This window comes from Camarhynchus parvulus, unplaced genomic scaffold (genome assembly GCF_901933205.1).
Source record: "Camarhynchus parvulus unplaced genomic scaffold, STF_HiC, whole genome shotgun sequence".
NCBI lineage: Eukaryota > Metazoa > Chordata > Aves > Passeriformes > Thraupidae > Camarhynchus > Camarhynchus parvulus.
The window spans coordinates 6,819-33,188 of NW_022148138.1; the positions used below are offsets into that span (position 1 = coordinate 6,819).

The following is a 26,370-nucleotide window of genomic DNA, read 5'->3' on the forward strand; positions in this document are numbered from 1 at the left end:
TGCTGAGCCAGTGCTGCCGTGTCTGTGCCTGCAAGGATGGGGCACCTGTGTGAGCTGGGGGAGAGGCCAGGGCTGCAGAGGGGGGATGTTGTTGGCAGCTCCATCAGGACGCTCTGGGACGCTGCCCTGGGCTGTGCAGCGCACTGGGGATGGATCAGCCCCTGCTCTGCTGCTCCTTCCCGTCTGCCCCAGGGCCCTTGCAGAGCCCCAGCCATGCTGTTTGCCCCCAGCCTGCCCACGGCCAGCCTGGGGCTGCTCACGGGGGCTTTCTGTGCTGAGCATTGGCCTGGCCGTGTTCTTGAGAGAGCCTGGGCAAGGAGCCTGGAGCCCCCAGGGCCTGGCCTGAGGCGTCAGCGCTGCCCCAGCAGTGCCCATGGCCTGTCCCTGCTGCAGCCCCGGCACTGCCACCCCCAGGGCTGTGCCCGGCCCCGAGAGCACTCAGGCCCTGCAGCAACACCAGGGCCACCAGGGCAGCGGGGCAGGGCCACGGCAGCAGCACTGGCAACACCAAGTGCTGCTGCTGCTGCTGGGCACAGCTGCTGGGCCAGCCCTGATCTGCCCCAGCTCTGCACACAGACATTGCTGCTGCAGCTCCAGAGAAGGCAACAAAAGGGCATCTCTGCAGAAAACTCTGCTGGGACATCCTTTAGTTCCTTTAAAGCCACCAAGAGCACAGCCCCTCATTGACACAGTCTGTGGCCACAGGGAAGGTGGAGAGAAACAAAATGAGAATGGCAAAAAAAATCACTTTCCTTTGTGGACAATATGAAAAAAGTAAAAACAAAGAAAGAACACTCCAAAATGAAACCAACAAGAAGTATCAAAGATGAATTTTATTACAAGTGATTTGCAGAAATTGGCCAGCAGTTTAATGTTTCTGAAAGCATCCAGTCATCAGTCTCCACACTGCAGCCTTGAGCTCCTGGTTCCTCAGGCTGTAGATGAGGGGGTTCAGGGCTGGAGGCACCACCGAGTACAGAACTGACAGGGCCAGATCCAGGGATGGGGAGGACATGGAGGGGGGCTTCAGGTAAGCAAATGTGCCAGTGCTGATGAACAGGGAGACCACAGCCAGGTGAGGGAGGCAGGTGGAAAAGGCTTTGTGCCGTCCCTGCTCAGAGGGGATCCTCAGCACAGCCCTGAAGATCTGCACATAGGAGAAAACAATGAACACAAAACAGCCAAATAGCTAAACAGCAACTAACAGCAATGAGCCCAAGTTCCCTGAGGTTGGATTGTGAGCAGGAGAGCTTGAGGATCTGTGGGATTTCACAGAAGAACTGGCCCAGGGCATTGCCATGGCACAGGGGCAGGGGAAAATGTATTGGCCGTGTGCATGAGAGCATTGAGAAAGGCACTGGCCCAGGCAGCTGCTGCCATGTGGGCACAAGCTCTGCTGCCCAGGAGGGTCCCGTAGTGCAGGGGTTTGCAGATGGACACGTAGCGGTCGTAGCACATGATGGTCAGGAGGGAAAACTCTGCTACAATGAAGAACAAAAAAGAAAAAAGAGCTGAGCAGCACATCCTGTGTAGGAGATGTTCCTGGTGTCCCAGAGGGAATTGTGCATGGCTTTGGGCACAGTGGTGCAGATGGAGCCCAGGTCGCTGAGGGCCAGGTTGAGCAGGAAGAAGAACATGGGCGTGTGCAGGTGGTGGCCGCAGGCTACGGCGCTGATGATGAGGCCGTTGCCCAGGAGGGCAGCCAGGGAGATGCCCAGCAAGAGGCAGAAGTGCAGGAGCTGCAGCTGCCGCGTGTCTGCCAATGCCAGCAGGAGGAAGTGCCTGATGGAGCTGCTGTTGGACATTTGCTGGGGCTGCACATGGGGATCTGTTCATGGAGAAAAGCACAGTGAAGATTTAGAGGAGATACCTGTAACCAAAATCAATGCCATTTCCCATACACCCTCCCCTGGAACACAGAGACAGCCTTTGGTGTTTAAAAGTTCTGGGGTTTTCTTTTTAAGCTCCCCCTATGTCTCTCCTTCTATTCTTAGATATCAGGAACTCTCAGCCTGAGGGCAGAGGCTTGGCTGGGGCACAGGAGGGAGGGGGCTTGTTCAGAGGGAGGGGCTGCACTGCAGGGGATCCTGTGGGCATCTCTGAACTCTCCCTGCCACAGCATTGCTGGGTTTTGTTTTCTCTCATTGCCTGATCTTCTCTCTGCTTCCTGGAGATTTTCCTCCTGCAGGTGTTTCCCTGTGCCTGATCTCTCCCTGCCAGCACTCACAGACCCCAAATCTCTGTGCACTCTCCTTGGCCTGACAGAACCCTGCCTGTTTGCAGGGCACTGGCTGGGGGCAGGTTCTGTTTGCAGCTTGGAGAAAGGACAGCTCAGACTGAGCCTGATGGCTCCAGCAAAGGTGATGCTGGTGCTGTCCATGGGCAGAGTGGCTGAAAGCACATTAGGGATCTCCTGTGAACCTATTGATCACTAAAACCAACAGTTCAGATATCTCAGGCACTTGAAAACATAATAACTAATAATTCATACTACCTTTAATATTTAACCCTATTTTCCTGACATTCTCCAATAGTAGGAAACTGAATACTTGAACTCTTTGGAAATTTCTTCATTTTTATCAAAATCCTTGTCTTGGAAATATTCTATGACTGATCAGAACCCCTCAGCATGTCAGAGCTTCATGAGCATTTCACCTGCCCTGCACCAGATACACTCAGAGTTGTACTCACAGGCTCTGTAGGCATTGGGATGTTCCAGCTGTAGGAGATGGCTCCAGGAGCTGCAGCTGCATTGTCCTGCAGCCAGAGGTTCCTGTGCCAAGGGCTGGCAGTGATTGTGCCCCAGGCACTTCTCAGCACCTTCCCAGCCCTGACTGATTGAAGCTCTCTGTGCCTCTGTGCTGTGCCCGGGCTGGCTGCAGGCAGTGCCCCAGCCCTGCTGGGCTGGCACAAGAGCTGCTCATCAAGAGAAATGTGCTTTTGAAGCTCTTCTTGGTTACCAGGAGCTGCCTCTGTGCCAGGAGCCCAGCCCAGCTCAGCAGCACAGACACAGCACAAGGACTTTAATGAGCCTCTGGGGCTTTGTGCTCAGGCCCTGAACATCAGTCCCTGAGAGGGAGCTGAAGAAACCTCTCCAGAACTCCAAGGCAGAATCCAACTCCAAAGTTTCTTGGACTTTTAATGGGTCCCAGTGAGGGACACGACTGAGAAAGTGTCCCCAGGCCCCAGGCAGAGCAGAGAACTGCAGGCAGTGCTGACAGGTGGGGACAAAGAGAAGCCAAGTCTTGGTGCCCTGGGGCACAGCAGGGTCTGTGCCAGCAAGGGCTGGGAGGAGACACCTTGTCCTGAGGCCCTGGGGCCTCCTGGCACAGCCCCAGCCAGGCTGGGCACTGTCAGCCCCTTGTCCTGCCCTCAGCATCCCCCCCTAGCCCACATGCCAGTGGCCTCAAGGATCTGCTGGAAGGAGTCCCTGGGGAGCCTTGCTCAGCAATGGCCCTGGGGGCTCCTTCATGCTCCCTGCAGGGACTGCAGGTTTTTCAAAGGACTTTGGCTTTGGCTTTTGCCTTGGAGTCTCTGAGAGGTTTGTGCAATCATGGCCTCCAATTATCTGCTGTAATTAGTCCCTGGAGAGGCTTTGTCAGTAACAACACTCAGTGGGCTCATTAATGCTTCAAGGTACTTCAGTTATTTTAAGGTACTTGGTGTTTCCCTTTTGATACAGACTCTGTGAGAGGTTTGTGCAATCATGGCCCCAATTATCTGCTTTAACGAGTCCCTTGAGAGCTTTGTACTGACACTCAGTGGGGCTCATTAATGCTTTGAAAGAAGGTACTTTATGGATTTAAGAATTTTTAAGGTACTTTTGGATTTTCCTTCCCACACTGAGTCTCTGAGAGGTTTTTGTGCCATCCTGGCCTCCAATTCTCTCCTCCAAGGAGTCCATGAGGAGCCTGTGTTGGGTATCTTCCCCCTTTCTGTTTTACAACAAAAGATGGAACTGAAAGAATTTTGTAAGACTTTCTAAAAGCATCCAAACAAACATGGGACAATTAACAATACAACAACAACCACTAAGAGAATTAAATGTCACGTTTTAGCTTGACATCATCCAACCCTTTAGTCCCTTGGATTGGAAGAGTTTATTGAACCAGTCTTTGTTTTCCACTTGAAGCTTCTTGAGCCCTTCCTTCAGTACCTGAATGCTCTTGTGGATTGACTCGCTGTGGCTGGAGAGGTTCATGCAACACATCCCTCAGAGTCTACACAGCCATGCCCATGTGCCCAGAGTAAAAACTCTATCGCTGTTCTGCAAGGTGCCATGTCTGATGGTCTCTGTGTCTGAGAGCAGGCCACTCAATGTGAGGGAGGGAGCATTGGTTTGCTTACTTAACAGGCACCCAGGATGGTCTAATTGTCCTAAAGCTTTAGCTGCAGCCACCCAAGGTAGTCCAAATTGGGGGTGCTACCATCTGATACCTGGATTAAAGCTTTCAAAGCCATCTCTTTGATATCATCCAATACTTCTCTGGGGATACCTGCTGCTTGATCATCTGGTAGGCTGTGTTGTCCTTCTCCAGCTAGATGGTTGATTGTCAATTCTGCCCTTGCCTCATTATTAGCATAGTCTGCTATTAATTGATTTAGTAAACACTTCCATCCCCCTTCCCACAGGGTGTATTCTGTAGGTGACAACAACATGGTCATAATATATTTTAAATCATAGGGGGTTAAGACATGTGCTGTAAACATGGCCCTCATTAGGCCATTAAAACAAGGTAAGTCCTTCCTATGGTCTTTAGCTGCCCTACACAGATCCTTGATTTCCCCATAAACCAATGGCTGATACCTGGGATTCTGCCCCCTTCTTTCATAACATACGGGGGCAATGAGGAGTTTCGAGACTATTTGCCAGTCTCCTTCCTTAACTGCTTCTTTCTGGATCCTTTCCTAGGGATCTTCTGGGGTTGAGGGTTGAGGTGGCTCTGGGGAATCCAAACTGTCTTCTGGGGAGGAAGAATAACTTGGAGCAGAAACATTTGGATTAGAAATAGTGTGACAGTTGGGCTTAGTATCTTTGACCATGGGGGTTATATTGTTGCTGGAGGGTGAGGCAAAGGGCACTGCCATTTTGTCAGGTGTTGGGGAGGAAGGGCCTTGATTTAGGATGGCGAACTTCCAGGCTGGCCTTCTGGAGGCATGGCCCAGGGTGAAGGTGGAATGATTGACAGTGGGGGCGTGACCCGCAGTTGTGGGGGTGGAGTCTGGAGGTTCGTTCAGGGCGGAAGAGAAGGTTGTGGTAGCAGGAAGTGGAGGAGCCAAGATGGAGGGAGGATGGTCGGGCTCCTGAGCCACATTCAGGCTCCTTCCATCTTGAGTCTCCAGGGCATGATGCTCCAAGACCACGTGGCCATTGCCATCTTGGAGCATCGTGGAAGGTCTGAGAAAGGCAGGTTTGAGGGGAGGTCCTGAGTTAGGGTGACCAATGGATTGAGTTTTCAACACGCTGCTTGCTGGTGAAGGGTCTCAAGGATGGTGTGGAAGATGGGGAGCATGCGGGTGCAATGGGGTCCCTTTTGATAAAAGGTTGTACAATTTAACTCCCACTGAGTCCCAAAATTCAGTGGTATGGATTTCATCAGCAGAGGCATCTGGAAAATTTTTAATGATCCACCTCATAATTGATTTTAATTCATTCTTTGAAAATATTATGTCATGATCAGTGAGAATTAAAGCATCCATATATGCTCCTTTCTACTTTGGACATCTGGCTGCCCATTTTTCTCTTTCTCCGCCTTAGGTGGAACAGCCACCAGAACACACCAAATCAGTTATGGGACGTGGGTGCATATTGTAAAAACACAGTGGCAAAATGGGCAATAAATGTCTTGCATTTCCCCAAACCCACCTGCAATCCTATGCACGTGAAACCATCGTTGTCCCTGCCGATCCTGGCCAAGGCCCCTTGAAGCAACGATGAATCCGCTGGGCCCGGCACAATCCAAAATCCCGGGGAGCACTGGCCTATCCATCAGCTAACCCCAGCTGACGTGACTGACACAGGGAGCCCTGAGTGTCAGGGTCCCTGTTCGGGTGCCAAAGGTCACAATGAGGGTGGCTGTGACAAACCTCTCTGGTTCCCTGACTTCAGGGCGAGGGTGGAAAAAATGAAAAGGAGCAGGATCAATGGAGCTGTTTAAAAGGAACTTTAATTACAGGGTGAAAAGCAATAAGCAGGGAGAAGTTAAGAACAGTATGAGGGGCGGATCCAAAGATCCAAGACAACGGGGAAGCAGCAACATATACATGTCGGGGTAGAACACTCTAGAACAATAACCATATGGGGGGAAACAAGTAACCAACAGGGGAGTAGAACTTGGACAAATTAGCATAGCAACACTCAAGGCTTATGGGGGAACTCTCAAGCTTACCCTAATTTAAACAAATGATTCCCAGGGCTTGAAACTCATACCCAATTCTTTCGGGGTAAAATCTGGCTGACTCTGAGTTACAGCCGGGCTAACTCCCACACCGCTGCTTTGCTCTGGTCCCTTGGGACCATGCGCCCCAACAGAGCCACAATGATGTCCTTGGTTCCACGAGGCTCCACAGTGTCACAATGGTCCCTTGGATCCATGGTGCTCTGCAGTGCCACAATGGCCCCTTCATTTCACAAGGCTCCCAAATGTCACATTGGTCTCCATAGGAAGGAAACCACGGAGCCCCCATGTTTCAGGAGCTGATGAACAGCAACCACCAGAGGCCAAGGCAAGCCTGACCTGTCTGTCCTGGCAGGTTTGCTTGGAGCAACCCTTGGATATTTGAAATTATGAATTCCGAGTCCTAGTTTAAAACATTTGTGCCTGGAGAAGCGGGATGGGGTTCATTTCATAAAAAAAAAGCACAGAACCCTTTCCAGTGTTTGGAAAACAGGTGAGTGCTGCCCCTCAGGAGTCAAAGACCAGCCAGAGTTGTCTGTCCTGGCAACTTTTGTCTGGCAGCAATCCTTGGATACACAAAAATTTGGAGGTGGAATCCTAATTTTGGCCATGGATGCCTGGAAAAAATGGACAGTTCTTTTCCATAAAAGGAAAAGCCCAGAGCCCCAGTGTTTCAGGGGCAGATGGGAGTGGCCTTCCACATTCCAAGGTCAGCCAGACCTGTCAGGTGACCCCTGGGAGGCCAAGGCAGCCACACCTATTTCATGTTCCCTGGTTTCCACAGGGCCCTGCAGTGTCACAATGGCTCCTTGCTTCCATGAGGCCTTGCAGTGCCACAGTGGTTCTCTGGCTTCCATGATGCCCTCAGGTGTCATAATGGCCCCTTGGTTACACAAGTCCTTAAGGATCTTAATGGTCTCCATGGTTCCACAAGGCCCCACAGTGTCCTAATGGTCTGTTGGTTCCATGAGGCCTCGTCTGTGTCACAATGGCCCCTTGGTTCCATTGGGGCCCAGTAGTGCAACAATGATTCCCTTGGTTCCACAAGTTCCCATAGTGTCACAATGGCCCCTTCCTTGCGGGCGGCTTTCCCCTGTTTTTTTTTTTTTCTTCCTTCCCGCGGCCCTTTTTTTTTTTCCTTCTCCTCTTCCATGGATCCACGGTGCCCTGCAGGATCACAACGGCCCTTTGGCTCCACAAGGCCCTGAAATGCAGCAATGGCCTCTTGGTTCCACAAAGCCCTGCTGCTTCACACTGGCCCCTTGGGACCGTGTGGCCCAACAGAGCCACAAAGATGTCCTTGGTTCCATGAGGCCCCACAGTGTCACAGTGGTCCCTTGGATCCATGGTACCCTGCAGGGTCACTATGATGCCCTGCATTTCACAAGGCCCCAAAGTGTCCAATGGTCTCCATGGTTCCTCAAGGGCCAACAGTGTCACAATGGCCCCATGGATCCATGGTACCCACAGTGTCACAATGACACAAGTGAGCCCCAGTGGTGCAAGGTCAGATGAGAGGCAGTCACCAGAGGCCAAGGCTAGCCAGACTTGACTGTATGGGCAGATTTTTTTGGAGAGTAACCCTTGAATATACGGAATTTTAGAGGTGGAATCCTAATTTCAGCAATGGGAGCTTAGACAAGAAAGACAGTTCTTTCCCATAGGAATAAAAGCACAGAGCCCCAGTGCTTCATGGTCAGATGGGAAGTGGCCCTTGACATGTCAAATTCAGTGGGACCTGTCAGACAGCCCCCAGGAGGCCAAACCAGGCAGAGCTGTTCCATGTTCCATTGACTTCATGGGTCCTAACACTGTCACAATGGTCTCCTTGATTCCATGAGGTCTGGCAATGTCACAATGGCTTCTTGGTTTCATGAGCCCCAACAGAGTCACAAGGGTCCATTGGCCCCACGAGCCCCGCTGTGAAACAATGGCTCCTTGTTTCTATTTTAAATCAATCACAATCAAACTACAGTTTGATCATTGATCCTTGCTTCCATAGGGCCCATGATTTGCACAGTGGTCTCCTTGATTCCATGATTCCTGGATTCCACAGTCTCACCATCGTTTCCTTGGATCTCCATTGTCACAACTGACCCATGGTTCCATGAGGTTCCGTAGTGTCACCGTGGTCGCTGTCAGAGGCTGGATGAGATCGATGTCCCGAGACACCTTGGGATGCTCGGAATGCCCGTGTGGGGCCAGGGCCGGGTCAGGCCTTGGTTTGTGGTGGGACAGAGCCCCGCCCCCAGCCCTGGCCTGGCAGAGCTGTCAATCACACAGCAGGGGGTGATGTTAACCCAGCTCTGATTGGCTGAGCTGTCAATCAATCACACACTAGCAGCTGGTGCTACCCTGACTCTGATTGGCCAAGCAACTGGCAGTCCCACCCCAGGGGCGGGCCCATGAAGGCCCAGGGGGTTAAAAGCCGGAGCACGAGGCCAGCCCAGGGTCTGGATCCTGCCTTCTCCTGGGGTTCCTCTGTTAGCGATGCTGGAACCCCAGCAGTTGGTACCTATGTGCGTGTCTTTCTATGGATCTTCTGTCTTTCTGTTGTTCTCTATTTCTTCTCCTTCTAATCCTACTTACCTGGAACATTTTTGGGTAACTTCACATGTTAAGGGTTAAAGGATTTTAGGTTAAATGTGTGGGAATCCAAGGCACAGGGAATGTTTCTCTGTCTGCTCTGAGGGGTCCTGACCCCCAGAGAAACACTGCCTTTAACCTTTGCCCATGGAGAGGACTTCCAGGACTTTGAGACAGATTAGAATTTACCAAAGTGTGAAATAGGTAATAGAGAGTAGTATAGCATGTCACTTGGGTGAGAAATTTAGGTTTTGGGATTTTTAGTATGGTGTAGATAGGAAGCAAGATGGAGGAATTTGGGTGTAGTCCCTGTCTTCTTCTTCATCTGCTCCATTTTCTGCAGTGTTGGTGGCACAGGGTGATTGGTCAAGGAAAGCACAGTGCAGAGGTTATGTGGACAGTCAAGGGATGAGTTATTGGTAGATGAGTAGAAATAATGTACATTTTAAGAGTTTATTGGGTGAGACAACTTTAAAAGACCTTGAAACCGTACATTTTGGAGCCATTTGGCAGTGCTTTTCCTGCACGCTGAGCCTGGTGTGGACAGCATGCAAAACTTTAGATAAGATAACAATAAACAAGAAGCTGAAGACTGAAAAAGTCCCGTGCATCTCCTTTTACCTGGCACAGAACTGCTACAGGAGGGTTTTCCCCATCCAGGGAGCCCCCAGAAAGGCCCAACATAAAACAAACATCAATAACTGGTGCCCCCAACAATGTTTGTAATAAGTTGGCTCTTTTCCATAAAGTTGTTTACTGAAGGGTGTTGTATTAACTGGCCAATCAAGTGAAATGTGTTGATTAAATGAGCAGTGAGGTCCACCTGTAGCAAACCAACGATAAAAAGAAGAGGATTGGGAAAAACAGTGGCTTTTAGCCCTTAGCCTTCTGATCTGAGTCTGTGTCATCTCTGACTCAACGGTGACATTTGGGGATCTGTGGGGGCTATTGGGGCTCCTTTCTGCACCTCGTGACCCAACAGGAACTTCTCTAATAAACTTTGCCTGAAGCTCCCACTGTGCCCATGACAGGAACCCCTGTGAGTGTCTGGGACATCCCGGCTCTTTGGCAGCCTGGGCACTCCTGGGATGTCACCGTGGGGCCCCCCGTGAGTGCCTGTGACAGATCGGTGCCTTTGCAGCCCAAGGTGCCCTGGGATGTCACCATGGAATGGCTGTGACTGCCTCTGACCACAGGGCTCTTTACCATGCCCAGAAAGCCCTGGGAGGTCTCCATGGAGCCCCTGTCTGTGCCTGTGACATTCCAGCTCTGGAACAGCCTGGAGACTCTTGGAAAGTCCCCATGGAACCCCTCTGAGGGCCTGTGACAAATCTGATCCTTAGCAGGCAACCATCACCAGCCCCTGTTGCTATGGTCAGTTTCCATGGCAACCATCACCAGCCCCTGTTGCTATGGTCAGTTTCCATGGCAACCATCACCAGACCCCTGTTGCTATGGTCAGTCCCTCGGCAGCTCCATGGAGACCCCATGCCAGGGGTGGTTGCCATGGACACCAGCTCAGGCCTGCAGCCAGAGCCCGTTGCCATGGCAACCATTGGCAGCCCCATCCCCAGGCTCATGGGATCCCAGAAGCACAGAATTGGCTGAGCTGGGAGGGACCCATCAGGATCCTCCAGTCCAACTGCTGGCCCTGCACAGGACAGCCCAACAATGCCAGCCTGGGCCTGGCAGCGCTGTCCAAACGCTGCTGGAGCTCAGAGAGCCCTGGAGCTGGGAGCCTTCCCTGGGGAGCCTGGGCAGGGCCCCAGCAGCCTCTGGGCAAAAACCTTTTCCTGACATCCAAGCTGAGCCTGCCCCGACTCAGCTGCAGCCGTTCCCTCCACTCCTGTCCCTGGGCACCAGAGGGAAGAGGTTCCCACAGCCCCAGCCAGGGACCCGCTCCCAAGGCTGTTGCCATGGCCACCAGGGCTGGCACCAGCTGGGATGCTCGGTTTCCACGGGCCGGGCTTCAGGAATGGGATTCCCCAATTTCCTGCTCCCGCTAAAACCGCGCTGCCCTCGCTGCCCTCCCGCCTCCCATGGAAAGCACAAAAGGCAAAGATCCCGGGCTGGGATAAGAACAATTTATTGGGAACAGCAACGAGATAAGGAACAAACAGGAACAGAAACAATATTGATAACAGAAGGGATAAGAAAACTATTTACAGGGAAAACTACAACACAACTGACTGTCTCTTCCCGGCCACAATTTCCCCTGCCTGGAAAGGACACCCTTCTCCTCAGGGAGAGAGAGAGAGTCCCTTTCCTGCCCCTGGCAATGACCTGAGGTGGGAGTGAATGTAATGACACGGCCATGGCCAGACCCTCATGTTCTTCAATCCCACATCATGTCATTGGCAGGGGCAGGAAAAGGGACAGGTGTCTTCCCAGCATGGATCACAGGGAACATGGATCACCAGGGCTCTTCCCAACGTGGGTCCTCCAATGGGGGATGAAGCTGGAGCGGTGCATGAAGCTCTTCCTGCAGTTGGGGCATTTGCAGGGCTTCCCTTACTGGTGCCTCCGTTGGTGTCTGGTCAAGTGAGAGCTCTGGGTGAAGCTCTTCCCACACTGGGGACACTCGTAGGGCCTCTCCCCAGTGTGGATGCGCCGGTGCCTGATGAGGTGGGAGTTGTGCTTGAAGCCCTTCCCACAGTCGGGGCAGCGGAAGGGCCTCTCCTCCGTGTGAATCCGCTCATGCAGGAGGAGATTGGAGCTGGTCTGAAACCTCTTCCCACACTGGGGGCACTTGTAGGGCCTCTCCAGTGTGGATGGCTGGTGGATGATGAGGTTGATTGCTTGAGGTCAGTACAGTGTGGATGCTGTGCTGAGAGATGGCTGCAAACCTCTTCTGACACTGGGGACACTCGTAGGGCCTCTCCCCAGTGTGGATGCGTTGGTGGCTGAGGGCGCTGCAGCTGAAGCCCTTCCCACACTCCCCACACTCGTAGGGCCATTCCCCAGTGTGGATCATCTGGTGGCTGATCAGGGCGCTGCTCTGCCTGAAGCTCTTCCCACACTCCAAGCACTTGTGGGGCTTCTCCCCATCATGAAGCTGCTCCTGGGCCACCAGCTCCGAGCTCTGGCTGAAGCTCTGTCCACCTTCCTGGCTCAGGGTGGGTCTTTCCTCCTCAGAGCACCCTGGGCTGGGTTTGGAGCCCCTCCTCCTGTGGGATCTCTGGGGCTTTTCCTCCCCATTGGAATTCCGTGCACTGTGGAGCCACTCAAAACGGCCTCTTCCACGAGGTTCTGCCGTGGGGATTTGTCCTCCCTGGTCTCCATCCTCAGCTCCTTGTCTCTGGGGGAGGAAGGACAAGGAGAGGATGGGATTTGCCTCCGTGCCAGAGGGAAGGGGAAGGAGATCCCCCCAGTGCATCCCCAGCAGGACGGGGTTGGCAGCAGGGTTGTCCTGCAGCCGGGGGCCGTGCTGGGCTGGGAGATGGAGCAGGAGAGAGGGGGAAAGGGGCACTGACTTCCTCCTCACCTGCCTGGGTGTCCCGGGGCTTCTTCCTCTTCCTCGCAGCCTCCTCCTCCATCCAATCAAGATTTGGGAATGGGAAATCCTGTTTTGGGAGGAAAACAAAGGGTGCGCACATTGTCTTTTGTACTGGTTTGAAGGCAAACCTGGGGGAGAGTCTAAGTCAGAATTACAATTTAATAAGAAAATGAAGATCAAGGCAATGATACAGAAACACTGCCTTAAACTGACAGAGTCAGGATATAACCTGACACCCTGTTGGTCAGGGTGCTGGCAGCAGTCCCATTAAATGGTGGCTGCAGTCCTGTTGGAGTGATGAACGTGATTCTGTCAAAGCAGTGATCCTGTAGAAGGGTCTGGTCTTCCTCTGGAGGTCCAGTGGTGGTTCTGGAGCTCTTGTCCTCTGGGAATCCAGCAGGCAAGCTGCTCCTGGTGTTGCAAGGCTCAGCTTATATCCAGGTAGGAATGCTTGGATCCTCCCCCTGGGCGGAGCATCCCACAATGGGATGATGGAATTTGATCAGTCCTGCAGTGACACTCAATGGCCCATTCCCAGAAGATATCTCCCCTGGAGGGCGTTATCAGGGCTGAGTCATGGAAGAGATAAAGAACACTGCCCCACCTGTTGATAGCAGTTGATGAAGATGGGGATTGAAAACATGCATTTGGTTCCATCTTGCATTGCAACCTGAAACAGTGGGGTAATCCCTGCTCAGGGGGTGAACACCACCCCCCTTACCCAAACTGGCTCAGGTGTAAAACCCCCACCCTGGGAAGGCCACACACACAGGGGACAATGTCACACTTGCCCTGCCCCAGGGGAGGTCTCTGTCCCTGTCACTCCCTTGCTCTCCCCCTTTTCTCTTTCTTTCCATCTCTCTCTCTACCTCACATTTACTGTTCAATAAAATCCACGTTGAATTTGGTCTCATTAGCACCTTAATTGGGGCAGAGGCATCTCTCTAACAATTTTCTTAACCAGATTGCAACATTATTTTGGCACAGTGAGTTCAGGGCACTGTTGTCTGACCCCAAGTGCCTTTGACAACAGCATGGTTCCCTCCTCTGAGGAGGTTGTGGTTCTCTCTGGAGGAACTCTTGGAAACTTGGACGCAGCTTCCTCTGAGCGACTTACGGGAGAACTGATGAGGAAAATGGCTGTTGTGGGTGGCCAGTGTAAAGAAAATATTTTGTTGTCCTTCCTTGAAAAGTTTGTTAAAATCACTGGAGGAAAGGGAGCAAATGTTACCAGCGAGACTGACAAGGTTCATTCACTCCAAGGTGAGGAACACAAGGCTGCTAAAAGTCCCACAAGAAGCCCAGCTCAAGTAGCTAAATTCCCAAATAACTCCTGAATTCACAGGCTTGGGTTCTTTGCCAAATGTGAGAATCATTATTCTCTTCATCCCTGTCACCTTTGTGACAGCTACACAGAGCTTTCCCTTCCTTTTAATAATATCTGTATTGAGCCAAATTTGCACTTTTCTTTTATTAGAACCTGCCAGCAGCTGAGCTGGAGCTGTGCAGGAACTAATGAAACATGGAATTGCCACAGAATTGCTTCTATTGTCAGTTTATTCATGTTTGGGATTTGTTTGTGTTTTCATCACATGTGACTTGTGGGAAAATCAAATATTCATCAAAGTATTTTATGCAGAGTTAAGTTTGATTTCTGCCAAGTTTATTTTGTCCAGTGCCCAGGGGATGCTCAAGGGGTCTCTGTGCCTCTCGCCCTGGGGGATGCTTGGGAAGGGGTTTGGGAGGGTTGTCCCTGTCCCTGTCACCCCAGGCCATTCCCCAGGGGTGTCCCTGTCCCTGTCACCCCAGGCCATTCCCCAGGGGTGTCCCTGTCCCTGTCACCCCAGGCCATTCCCCAGGGGTGTCCCTGTCCCTGTCACCCCAGGCCATTCCCCAGGGGGTCTCCATCATTCTCACCCAGGCAATGCCTGGGGTCTCCCTCCCTCTCACCCCTGTGCCAGGGGGTGCTCGGGGCAGTCTCTGTCCCTCTCAGCCCAGGGGATGCTCGGGGCTCTCTGTCCCCTCGCCCTGGGGGATGCTCGGGGGGTCTCCATCCCTCTGGCCTCAGGCAATGCCTGTGCAGGGCTGGGCACCAGGGGCTCTGTGTCCCTCTCACCGCTGAGGCTGCTCGGGGCTGGGGGGGCTCTCCGACCTTCTCAGCCCTGGGGAGGCCGGGGGGGTCTCTGTCCCTCTCAGCCCTGCTGTGACCCCACCCAAACATCATCGGGCTCAGAGGGACAGAGACACCCCCAAACCCCCAGAAGGGCTGAACCTGGGATTTGGTTTGGGGCTGAGGATTTAGGAAGGGGCTGGAATTGGGGCTGGGCTTGGAGTTGGGGCTGAGATTTGGATTAGAGCTGGGATTGGGGTTAAGGCTGGACATGGGATTGGCTTTAGGGCTGGGGTTGGGATTGGGTCTGGGGCCAGACAAGTCTGGCACTGGGATGTGATTAAATACAAAACTGTGAGTGTGTCTAAACATGGAGTGAGATTGAGACCAGGATCAGGGTCAGGTTTGGGACTGAGCTCACCCAGAGCAGGACAGGGGGGATGTCACTGCAGGATGTCCCTGGCATCGTCCCAGCCCTCCTCAGGCACCTCCAAACATGGGGGGCAGCTGGGTGCCCCAAGATCCAGGTGCTCCCACGCTGCCCCTCAATACCAGGCGAGCATTCCCTGAGGGCAGCCCTGACTGTGACCCTTGGGGCTCTGGGATCAGCCCTCACATCCCTGTGGGAGCAGCTGCAGACAGGATGAGAGATTTCTCCCCTCCCTAATTCCTGTGGAAGGATGAAGCCCAGCTGCCTTTTTCTTCTGGTGCCTCCTCCTCTCCTCAGCTGAGGATGTCAAACTCCCCAGGAGCAGGAAAATCCCCATTCGCTGTTTCCTTGTGACTGCAGCCTGGAACATCCACCCAGAACAAAGGACTTTCTAACAGCCCTGCTGAATGACACTGAGAGGAGGCTTGTGAGAATGGGAGGAAATTGTGTTTTGATAGGAAGTAAAGTTACAAAATTATTTCTTTCCGTCCCATTCATTTTCAGTCAGTTCCAGTTTGTTTTTCAAAGTGCCACCTTCTCAGCTGATTGTGTTTGTGCCCTCCTTTCTCTCCTGCCTCTCTTTGCCTGCTCTGTTTCTCTCTCCATGTCTCCCTTGACCCAGGGCAGCTCCCACCAAAGACCCTGCCCTGATTTAATTCCCAACCCAGGAGCTACAACAACCATGGGTGAAGTTATGAAGGCTGGCAGTGAAATGTCACTGTAAGATCTTGCTCCACTTGGCTTTTGGCTCCTTCTTGAGAGCTTTGCCTTCCAGGGCAGGAACATCTTTTCCTGGCTGGGAACTGGAATTCCAGCCCCTGGGAGTGTGTGCCATGGATGCCAGAGGGGCATTCCCGAGGCTGCCAGGGTGCTGCTCCTGCCGTGCCTCCCAAGGAGCTGTGCAGGGCCAGGGGACAAGGTCCAGCAGCTCTCTGGGCTCCCAGAGCACACAGCAAAGGCGGCTTTGCCATTTTCCAGCACCTTCCCCGCTGGAAGCAGAGGCAAGAAGGGAATCGAGTCCCCGACGGAACGATTGGAGTGGGAAGGGACCCTGCCCATGGGTTACGATTTCACGAGGGAGAGACGCCTCTGCCCCAGTGAAGGTACAAATGAGACCATGGGAATGCAACCTGCGGATCTGCTCGAACTTGGACTGAACTGAACAAGAAATGGGAAGGAGAAAGGGAGAGAAACAAATCGGGAAGAGGTCTCAGAGAGACAGAAAGAAATAGGAATGAGGTCTCAGGGGTAGAGAAAGAAATAGAAAAGAGGTCTCAGAGGGACAGAAAGAAATAGGAAAAGGCTCCGGCCCAGACTCCGCAGCTCGCAGGAACACCCGCAGGGCGCAGCGCCCCTCACAGTTCCAGCCAATCAGAGAACGCGCTGAACAATTTCCAGCCAACCAGAGCTTTTCTCGCCGATGACTCACCGGTTGCCAGGCGGCCCCGCAGAGCCCAGCGGCCCCGGAGCGGAGTTTGGGGCTCGGGCCGGGGGGACGGATCCGCCCCGGGGGGGTCCCCGAGCCCCCTGCCCGCCCCTGGGGCCGATCGGGGGCTCCCCCACCCAGCAGCCGGTGCTGCGGGGCCGCGGGGCAGAGGGGTGGGAAAGGGGGGGTCCGGGCTGGGAGCGGAGGAAATGCGGGAGGAAGAGGAGGGACAGGAGGAGCAGGAGCAGGAGCGGGAGAATCCCGGCGCTCGCAGCGCCCGCACGCTGAGCCTGCAGCACCCCCTGCCCCGGGAGCATCGCCCCCAGCCCCGAGCCGCAGGTGAGGGCGGAGGCCGAGCCCGCCCCGGCTCCAGCCAGGGCTCTCCGGGAGGATTTTTTGGAGAGTGTTCGGAGCCGGCAGATCCCGGACTCGAGCCCCGGATATCTCCGGGCTCCCTCAGAGGAGCTTTTTCGGGGGCACAGGAGCCGCGATCGCCCCTCGGGAGGGTCCCGGGGGCTCCACGTGGGGATGGCCCGGTACCGACGGGGCGGGACATTGGTTTTGGGGATCCCCGTGAGAGCCGGGGCTGTGGAACGGGGGACCCCCGGGGCGGGGAGAGGGGAAGGGGCGATAGCGGAGCTGGGGGACCCCCGGCAGCCCGGAGATGAGGCGGGGACGGGACCCCCTGACCCTGACAGGGCCGTGTCCTGGGGTGACTTCATGATGCTCGTACCCCATCGGTCCGTTTAGCCCAGAAATGAGTTCTGCACCTTTAAGGCCGGTTCTGAGAGCGAAGGGGAGGAGGAAGAAGCTGCAGTTTGTTTCCATACACTGCACTCACTCCTCCACATTCCGGCTCCTGGACTGTTGTGGTGCCTTAAGGAGCTGGAACAGAGACCACACGGAGCTAAGAGGAATAAAGTGGATTTTTATTGAAGTGCCTTCAAAGGCCACGCTCAGGCAGCACAGGAGCCACAATTATGGCTCTGCCCAGATGGCTCCAAGATGGGAGCAAAAGGGCTCTGTCACGGGCTCTCACATTTTTATAAATTTTAGTCCCTTTGCATTTAGGAGTTAACTGCCCAATTAATAGCTTCAAATTACAAAGTTTCATCCTCCTTGCTTGCTTGCGCGCACTCCTCTTTCCACATTGTTTATGCTTTGGGCCTGAAGTTCGATGAGATTGTCCTTGAGTCTCCAGGATTGTTTTGTCTTCACCACCCTGAGAAAAGATCCCAGTAACACTTAATATAAAGCTAAAAGCTGCACATCAAAACAGAACAGAAAAACTTAAAACCTAATGTATCAGTTGTCTGTGGACCGACAGCAGGACAGAGCTCTCCTTTGCTTTTAGTTCGTTTTTAGCTCGCTGAGGCAGAGAAGTTCCCCCAGCTGTTGTTTTTCTTTTTCTTTGGAGCTGTTTAAACCTGCTCTGCACTGAACACCCAGAACACCACCGGCAGCTCGCACCTGTGGCCCACCTGGCCAAGCTTGGGCCAGGGCATTTCCAGCACTGGAGGGACTGATAAGAGACTGATAAGAGACTGAGTGACCTGAGCTACAGCCCACAGAGGGACTTTTTGAGTTCTTCATCTCTTTTGTAGCGGCAAGAGGTTTTATTGTTTAGTATTGTTCATTTTTTTGTGCTGGTGAATGCTTTGCCTGTTAAATAAACAGGTTTTTTGCACTTTTGTCCAAGGAAATATTTTTCTGATCTGGCTGGGGGTAGGGGCTGCTTGAATTTGCTTTTTAGAGGAAACCCCTTTGGAGGATTTCTCCCAAATTTGCCCTAAACCAGGACAGGGTGGTGGGAAGAGGAAGGAGCCCCAAGTGGCTGGATTGAGGAACGGCTGGAGAGGGGGATCCCGAAACCCCCCAGCATCCCTAAGCAGGACCCTGGGGAGGGGGGATCCCCAGGACCCATGGGAACCCCAGCAGCCCTGAGGCAGGGAGCCACCAGAACCCCAGGGGGATGAGACTGGAAAGACGGAACTCCTGGTGGCTTTTTTTGATTCACTCTTGATTTTTGGAGGTTTTTATGGACACCAGATGACTTCTAGAGATGGACTTGGGCAGGAGGAATCCCCAACCAAGGCATTCACACCTTGTTTTTCCCCAAACCAGGATTTCCCATTCCCAAACCTTGGCTGGATGGAGGAGGAAAAGGCTGCGAGGAAGAGGAAGCTGCCCTGGGACACCCAGGCAGGTGAGGAGGAAGTCAGTGCCCCTTTCCCCCTCTCTCCTGCTCCATCTCCCAGCCCAGCACAGCCCCCGGCTGCAGGACAACCCTGCTGCCAACGCCGTCCTGCTGGGGATGCACTGGGGGGATCTCCTTCCCCTTCCCTCTGGCACGGAGGCAAATCCCATCCTCTCCTTGTCCTTCCTCCCCCAGGCAAGGAGCTGAGGATGGAGACCAGGGAGGACAAATCCCCACAGCAGAACCTCATGGAAGAGGCTGTTTTGGGCGGCTCCACAGTGCAGGAATCCAAAGGGGAGGAAAAGCCTGGGAGAGCCCAGAGGAGGAGGGGCTCCAAACCCAGCCCAGGGTGCTCTGAGGAGAAAAGACCCACCCCTGAGCCAGGAAGGCAGCTGGAGATCCAACCAGAGCTCAGAGCTGGTGGCTCAGGAGCAGCTTCATGACAGTGAGAGGCCCCATGAGTGCTTGGAGTGTGGGAAGCGCTTCAGGAAGAGATTCAACCTGACCTGCCACCAGAGGATCCACACTGGGGAACGGCCCTACGAGTGCTTGGAATGTGGGATGAGTTTCAGCCACAGGTCTGACCTGGTTGTCCACCAGAGGTTCCACACTGGGGAGAGGTCCTATGAGTGCCCCGAGTGTCAGAAGAGGTTTCACACCAGCTCCCATCTCCTTGTACATAAACGAATTCACACGGATGAGAGGCCCTTCTGCTGCCCCGACTGCGGGATGGGCTTCAAGCACAACTCCACCCTCGTCACCCACCGGCGCATCCACACTGGGGAGAGGCCCTACGAGTGTCCCCAGTGTGGGAAGAGCTTCTCAGACCGCTCGTTCTTTACCCGACACCAACGGAGGCACCGGTAAGGGAAGCCCTGTGAGAGCCCCGACTGCAGGAAGAGCTTCGTGCACTGCTCCAACTTCATCCCTCATTGGAAAATCCACGTTGGGAAGAGCCCTGGTGATCCATGTTCCCTGTGATCCATGCTGGGAAGACACCTGTCCATTTCCCTGCCTCTGCCAATGACCTGAGGTAGAATTGAGGAACATCAGGGTCTGGCCATGGCCGTGGCATTACATTCACTCCCACCTCAGGTCATTGCCAGGGGCAGGGACTTTCTCTCTCTCCCCGGAGGAGAAGGGTCTCCTTTCCAGGCAGGAGGAAATACGTTGCCGGGAAGAGGCAGCTGTTGATCTAGTTTTCCCTGTAAACAGTTTTATTTATCCCTTCTGTTAGCAGTATTGTTTCTGTTCTGTTTGTTCCTTATCTCGTTGCTGTTCCCAGTAAATTGTTCTTATCCCAGCCTGGGATCTTTGCCTTTTGTGCTTTCCATGGGAGGCGGGAGGGCAGCGAGGGCAGCGCGGTTTTAGCGGGAGCAGGAAATTGGGGAATCCCATTCCTGAAGCCCGGCCCGTGGAAACCGAGCATCCCAGCTGGTGCCAGCCCTGGTGGCCATGGCAACAGCCTTGGGAGCGGGTCCCTGGCTGGGGCTGTGGGAACCTCTTCCCTCTGGTGCCCAGGGACAGGAGTGGAGGGAACGGCTGCAGCTGAGTCGGGGCAGGCTCAGCTTGGATGTCAGGAAAAGGTTTTTGCCCAGAGGCTGCTGGGGCCCTGCCCAGGCTCCCCAGGGAAGGCTCCCAGCTCCAGGGCTCTCTGAGCTCCAGCAGCGTTTGGACAGCGCTGCCAGGCCCAGGCTGGCATTGTTGGGCTGTCCTGTGCAGGGCCAGCAGTTGGACTGGAGGATCCTGATGGGTCCCTCCCAGCTCAGCCAATTCTGTGCTTCTGGGATCCCATGAGCCTGGGGATGGGGCTGCCAATGGTTGCCATGGCAACGGGCTCTGGCTGCAGGCCTGAGCTGGTGTCCATGGCAACCACCCCTGGCATGGGGTCTCCATGGAGCTGCCAAGGGACTGAGCATAGCAACAGGGGGCTGGTGATGGTTGCCATGGAAACTGACCATAGCAACAGGGGCTGGTGATGGTTGCCATGGAAACTGACCATAGCAACAGGCTGGTGATGGTTGCCATGGAAACTGACCATAGCAACAGGGTCCTGGTGATGGTTGCCTGCTAAGGATCAGATTTGTCACAGGCCCTCAGAGGGGTTCCATGGGGACTTTCCAAGAGTCTCCAGGCTGTTCCAGAGCTGGAATGTCACAGGCACAGACAGGGGCTCCATGGAGACCTCCCAGGGCTTTCTGGGCATGGTAAAGAGCCCTGTGGTCAGAGGCAGTCACAGCCATTCCATGGTGACATCCCAGGGCACCTTGGGCTGCAAAGGCACCGATCTGTCACAGGCACTCACGGGGGCTCCACGGTGACATCCCAGGAGTGCCCAGGCTGCCAAAGAGCCGGGATGTCCCAGACACTCACAGGGGTTCCTGTCATGGGCACAGTGGGAGCTTCAGGCAAATTTCTTTATTGCAGAAATTCCTGCTGAGTCATGAGGTGGAGAAATGACACCCATGCAGCCACCATAGATCCAATAAATAAACCTTTATAGAATTTGTCCTAAAGGGATGACAAACCAGATATATTTATATAAATATGTATATCCATTATGGTAATGATTAAGAAAATTGCCTAAACAGAAATATATGCCAGGATGTATGAGATGTATATATATTATACAGCCCCAGAAATTATTTCAAAGCAACTGTATTAAAGCAAAATCAGTAATTGGAGAGAGTGATGTCAATCCCACAGACCAATGACCATGGGCAAATCCCTCCTTGGCTCAGCCTGAGCAGTGACCTTGAGGGGCCCCCCCCCATGATGGAATCCCAAACCCCCAAAGAAGGGAAATTTAGGAATGCTGCCATTAAAATTTGGGACGGGGCTTTTCTAGTCTGAGGTGCTGCCCTGTCAGTCAGATGATGCCCAGGCTGGGCCAGCTCAGCAGCTCTGCAGAAGCTCTCAGTGGTGTCACTTGGTTTTTGTTCTTTTTGGGGATTTTTCCAGCTCTGCCACAGCTTCAGCTCCCTCTGAGGATGTTGAACATTTAGGATGGAGGAGTCAGGTTGGTTTCTGCATTATTCACCCCAAAAGCAGCGTACATCTTTTTCCCACTGAAGTCAACAGGGCCTTGCTGGAGTTGCTGGAGCCCATTGCAGGCAGAGCCTCCTGCTCCAGCAGGAACTGCCTTTCCTGTGCCATCAGCAGGGCAGGTCCCGCTGCAGGAACAGCCCCAGGCCAGCCCCAGCACAGGGAAGGCCTCGGGCACAAGGGCAGAGTGCCGTGCTGGGAGCTGTGCCAGGCACAGCCTGAGGCACCAAAGGCACCTTGGCAGCAGCAGCTGCTTGCAGGCCATGGCCAGAAGCCTCCCTTGGCAGCCCGGCCTGGTGGCCACCACTGCAGAGCTGCTGCCTCAGGGCTCATTCCTGGCTGGGCTCTGAAAAGCCACTGCTGCTCCAGGAGCCTGACTGGGAAGCCACTGGCCCCAGCACCTCGGGGACAAGATATTAATGACAAAACTCTTCATGCCAGCAGAGCCAAGGCAGGGGCAGAGGAAAGGGCAGAGCCAGGCCCAGGGGACAGGGCTGCCATGGTGATGGCTGTGAGGTCACTGCCCCTGCAGCAGCCTGGCTGCCCTCAGCAGACATTCTGGCCAGAAGCGTTGTGAGGGCACCCAGCACATCAGAGAACCCACACTACAGGAATTCTGTCACTGGGGATGAGAGGGTTTCACTGGGTCAGGCTGCACAAAGCTCCTGATCTTGGACAATTCCTGGGGTGGGGAATCCACTTCTCTGGAAAAACAGCTGCAGTTTTGTGCCACTTTCATAACAGTAAATATTTCCTCCTTCTAAGAAATGTAAATCTACCCTCATGCAGTTTAGAGATTTTGAGCCTTGTTCTGTCACTGCAAGATTTGGGAGAAAATACCTTTGACCACTATTTTTCCATTTTCACAGACCTTGTTTTTTTCCAAAAATCTCCCAAGATGGGGTTTGGAGGCCTCATCACAAAACCAGCAGGGAGAGTCTGCAGGCTCTGGGCTCAGTGGTGTGGAGACTGAGGACAGAACAGGAATAGCCTGGGAGGGATGGAAGGGTGGTGTCAGAGAGGCTGGAGCTTTTCTTCATAGTGGGAATGAGCCTGAAGAAGACATAATAGCACCAAGGGCAGCTGGGGAGGCCCAGAGTGGACACCAGGAGAAAGGAATTTCCCTGCCAGGGCAGGGCTGTGGTGCAGCACGTCCCCCAGCAGGAGCCTGGAGCAGCCCAAGGCTTTGTGTGGGCAGGCAGAGGCAGGCAGGAGGCAGAGCTGTCAGCAAAGGAAGGGGCCAGCCAGGTGGGGCAGCCGGGGGATGCCGACAGCCTGCAGGGACAGAGGCGCAGGTTTGCTCAGCACCAGAGACACCTTTGCCTTGCTTGTCCCCAGCTGTCATCACTGCCACCAGTGTTCTGCTCTACCTGGAACCTGGGGACACTTTCTCACTCCTGTCCCTCAGAGGCACCTCTTCTATGTATGAGAAACTTCAGTGTTTCAATCTCTTTTTGAGTCCCTGAGAAGTTTTTTGAGCACACTCTGAGGGACTGAGTCTGATGCAAAGAGCACCAAAGCCCCAGAGGGTCATTAAAGTCCTGGTGCTGTGTCTGTGCTGCTGAGCTGGGCCGGGCTCCTGGCCCAGAGGCAGCTCCTGGCAAGGGCAGCGCTGCAGAGAGACAGCTCTGGCCAGGAGCAGCTCCTGTGCACAGCCCAGCAGGGCTGGGGCACTGCCAGGGCCCCTCAGGGACACCAGCAGGGCACAGACAGAGCTCACAGGGGCTCAGCACTGCCAGGGGCTGTGGCATGTCCCAGAGGGGGCTGTGTCACAGCAGCACCTCTGTGGCTGTGTCATAGAGGCACAGAGCAGCTGGGATGTCAGCAAGGGGCTGTGTGACAGCACAGAGTGGGCTGTGTGAGGTCACAGGTTGGGCTGTGACATCACAGAGTTTGTTGTGTGAGGTCATTGAGCAGCTACAGCATCACAGAGGGGATTCTGTGACATCACAGAGCAGGCTGTGACATCATGGCATGGCTGTATGACATCATGGAGCAGGCTGTGAGGTCAAAGTGTGTGCTGTGACATTACAGAGTGGCAGTATGACATCACAGAGAGGGTTTTGTGACATCACTGAGGGGGTTGTGACATCACAGAGCTGTCTGTGACATCACAGAGTAGGGTGTGAGGCCATAGAGCAGATCCTGCCATCATAGAGGGTGGCTCTGTGACATCAGAGAGTGGGTTGTGACATCACTGGGTGGCTGTGTAACATCATAGAGCAGGCTGTGACATCACAGAACAGACTGTGACATCACAGGTGACTTTGTGACATCACAGATGTCTTCTGTGACATCACAGAGTACATCATACTGTGACATCACAGACACAGTTGTATGACATCACAGGGTGGACATCTATATGCTGTGTGACATCACAAAGGTGCTGTGTGACATCCCAGAGTGGTTGGTGAAATCACAGTGTGGATGTCTGACATCACAGGAGGTTGTGTGACATCACAGGAGGTTGTGTGACATCACAGGGGCTGTGTGACATCACAGGGGCTGTGTGACATCCCAGGGGCTGTGTGAGGTCACTGGGGAGGTCACTCTGCCCCGGCCCCCCTCACAGTTCCCCCCAGAGCAGTCCAACCCTGCTCGTGCACAGCGGGGTCCCCTGTCCCCCCGGGTCCCCCCGCCCCCGGCCCCGCAGCCTCCCCCAGAGGATGTTCCACGAGATCGACCCCAGAGCCTGACACGGGGACGGGGGGCCGGGGCCCTGGGGGTGGCACAGGGGGACAGGGACCCCCCGGCAGCGTCCCCGTGTCCCCCAGGGCCAGAGCCTGGGCCAGGGCTCCTTCACCCTGTTACCAACGAGGCCTTGAGAGCGCTGAAAAAATCCCCAGCAAGGGAGCAGCAAAAACCAGATTGAATATTAAGGGACAGCAGCACAAAGTTCCTTGGCAAGAGTCACTCTGCTCCTGAGTGGACACTTCAGGCACAGCAAGGAAACAAAGCAACAACAAAACCAAACCAAATCCAGGCAATCAAACCAAAAATGAAGCAAGAACTGGGGCTTTTCATCCTATGGAAAAAAACTGTTCTTGTCCAGGTGCCCATGAAATTTGGGTTCCACCTCCAACATTCCCTATTGTGAGAGACTGGAGGAGATTGTTGGCTGGAAACATTTCATGTGTGGGGAAGGAAGGGGCAGGTCCAGCCTTGCCCTGCCCTGGAACCCCAGCCCTGCCCTGCCCTGGAACCCCAATCCCCCCAGAGCCTCTATCCCAGCCCAGCAGTGGCTGCCAGTCCCTGGCACAGCACAGGCAATGCTCCACAGCCACCTCTGCAGCCCCAGCCCAGCTCCTGAGGGACCAAATGAGCCCAAGTCCCACCTGGGGGAAGGGCCCAGGGAGACCAAGGGGTATTGAAGGCTGAGCACAAGGCAAGCACACATCTTGACCCTACCTCCTCTTGGAATTTCCATCTGAACACCGCTGGAATCCAGGAGTTTGTAGCTGTGTGTGTGCTTCTCTGTATCTTTTCTTGTCTTTCTCTCTGTTTCTGTCTTCTTCTAATTCTCTCCTCTTGCAAATTTTGATTAACTTAAAATTGAACAGGCTTAGAGTTTGTGAAGTTGATAATGGGCCAAGTTAATGCTTTGAGAAGTGTTTTTTGTTGATTGAATGTTATATTAAACAATTTGCAAAGTTTCTCTGATTTTCTAAAATTGCCAGTAAAGGCTGTTTGGTTGTTTTGAGCTCCTGAGAATCTCCTGTTGGTATTTCTCCAGTACATCTAACTCAGAGTACACAAACAATTGTAATTCCTTTTAAATGTCTCCTTGAGAGAGTTGTTTGGGGGATGGCAGTCAGGGCTTGTGTGTCCTGCTTGGCCCAGCCCAGGCAGGGCTTTCCCAGCCACATTCCACACTCCATTGCCCAGCTGGAGCCGCTGCTGCCTCTGAGTTGTGCTGCCCCAGCCCCAGGGACGCTCTCCTTGTCTGCCCATTCCCCCACGGTCTCTGGGCAGGGATGGCCTCACTGGGGGCTGCTGACATCCTCAGCACCTTGGAGGCTGCTGCTGAATTTTCCTGCTCCAGAGGCTTGTTCAGCCTGCAGCTCTTCAGTGCAGGAATTCAGTGTCCCAGGGCTCATTAACATTCAGAACACCTTAACAAGCCAAGCCTCTGGGAATAATTTGATTTAAGTTTTCAAATCATCTGTGGTTAATTTGACCAATTTCAGTAGTGTGTTCAAATTGAATATATGCTATTTAAAAAGACAGTGAGAAAACATTTTTTAGGTCCTGTTTAGGTTTTTTTTCCCATTATTAAATTGATATGTGTAGTCTCCAATTGACATTGAATCCAAGTACCTCCTCATGTAGTCTGAATGAATATGAAAATCAAGACCCTCCATGGCTGACAATCAATCAGACTCTGTCCCTACCCCCAGCCCACCATTTCCCCCATCCAAGCCCTGGCACTCAGAGCAGCCTTGTGCAAATCTGAGCTCCCTCCAGCCCAGGCTGCACCTGCAGCTTTCAGCTCCTTGGCTCCAACTCCCACCTGCTTTCCTTGCAGAAGGAGCTGCCCCAGACACAGAGGGATGTTCATTTCTTGTCAGCCAACAAGGCGAAGGGAACTGAGGTGTGTGCTGGAATTCAATGCCCTCCCCATCCCGCAGCAGCCCTGCATTTCCCTGCTGCAGCCTTGGTCTCCAGCACAGCCATGGAGGCTC

The 26,370-nt window shown here is 53.8% G+C and overlaps 1 protein-coding gene across 1 annotated transcript in view; it reads right to left on the minus strand.

Moving 5' to 3' along the window:
- Positions 1-913: 913 nt before the first annotated feature.
- LOC115916102 (olfactory receptor 14J1-like) overlaps positions 914-26,370 on the minus strand; it is a gene marked incomplete at its 3' end in the record, with an annotated part of 29,284 nt that continues 3,827 nt past the window's right edge. Inside the window, exons 2-3 of the mRNA XM_030969799.1 lie at positions 6,009-6,012; positions 914-1,147 (exon numbers count right to left, since the gene is read on the minus strand). Of these exons, the coding sequence (XP_030825659.1) occupies positions 914-1,147; positions 6,009-6,012 (238 nt within the window). The remainder of the gene's footprint in view (positions 1,148-6,008; positions 6,013-26,370) is intronic.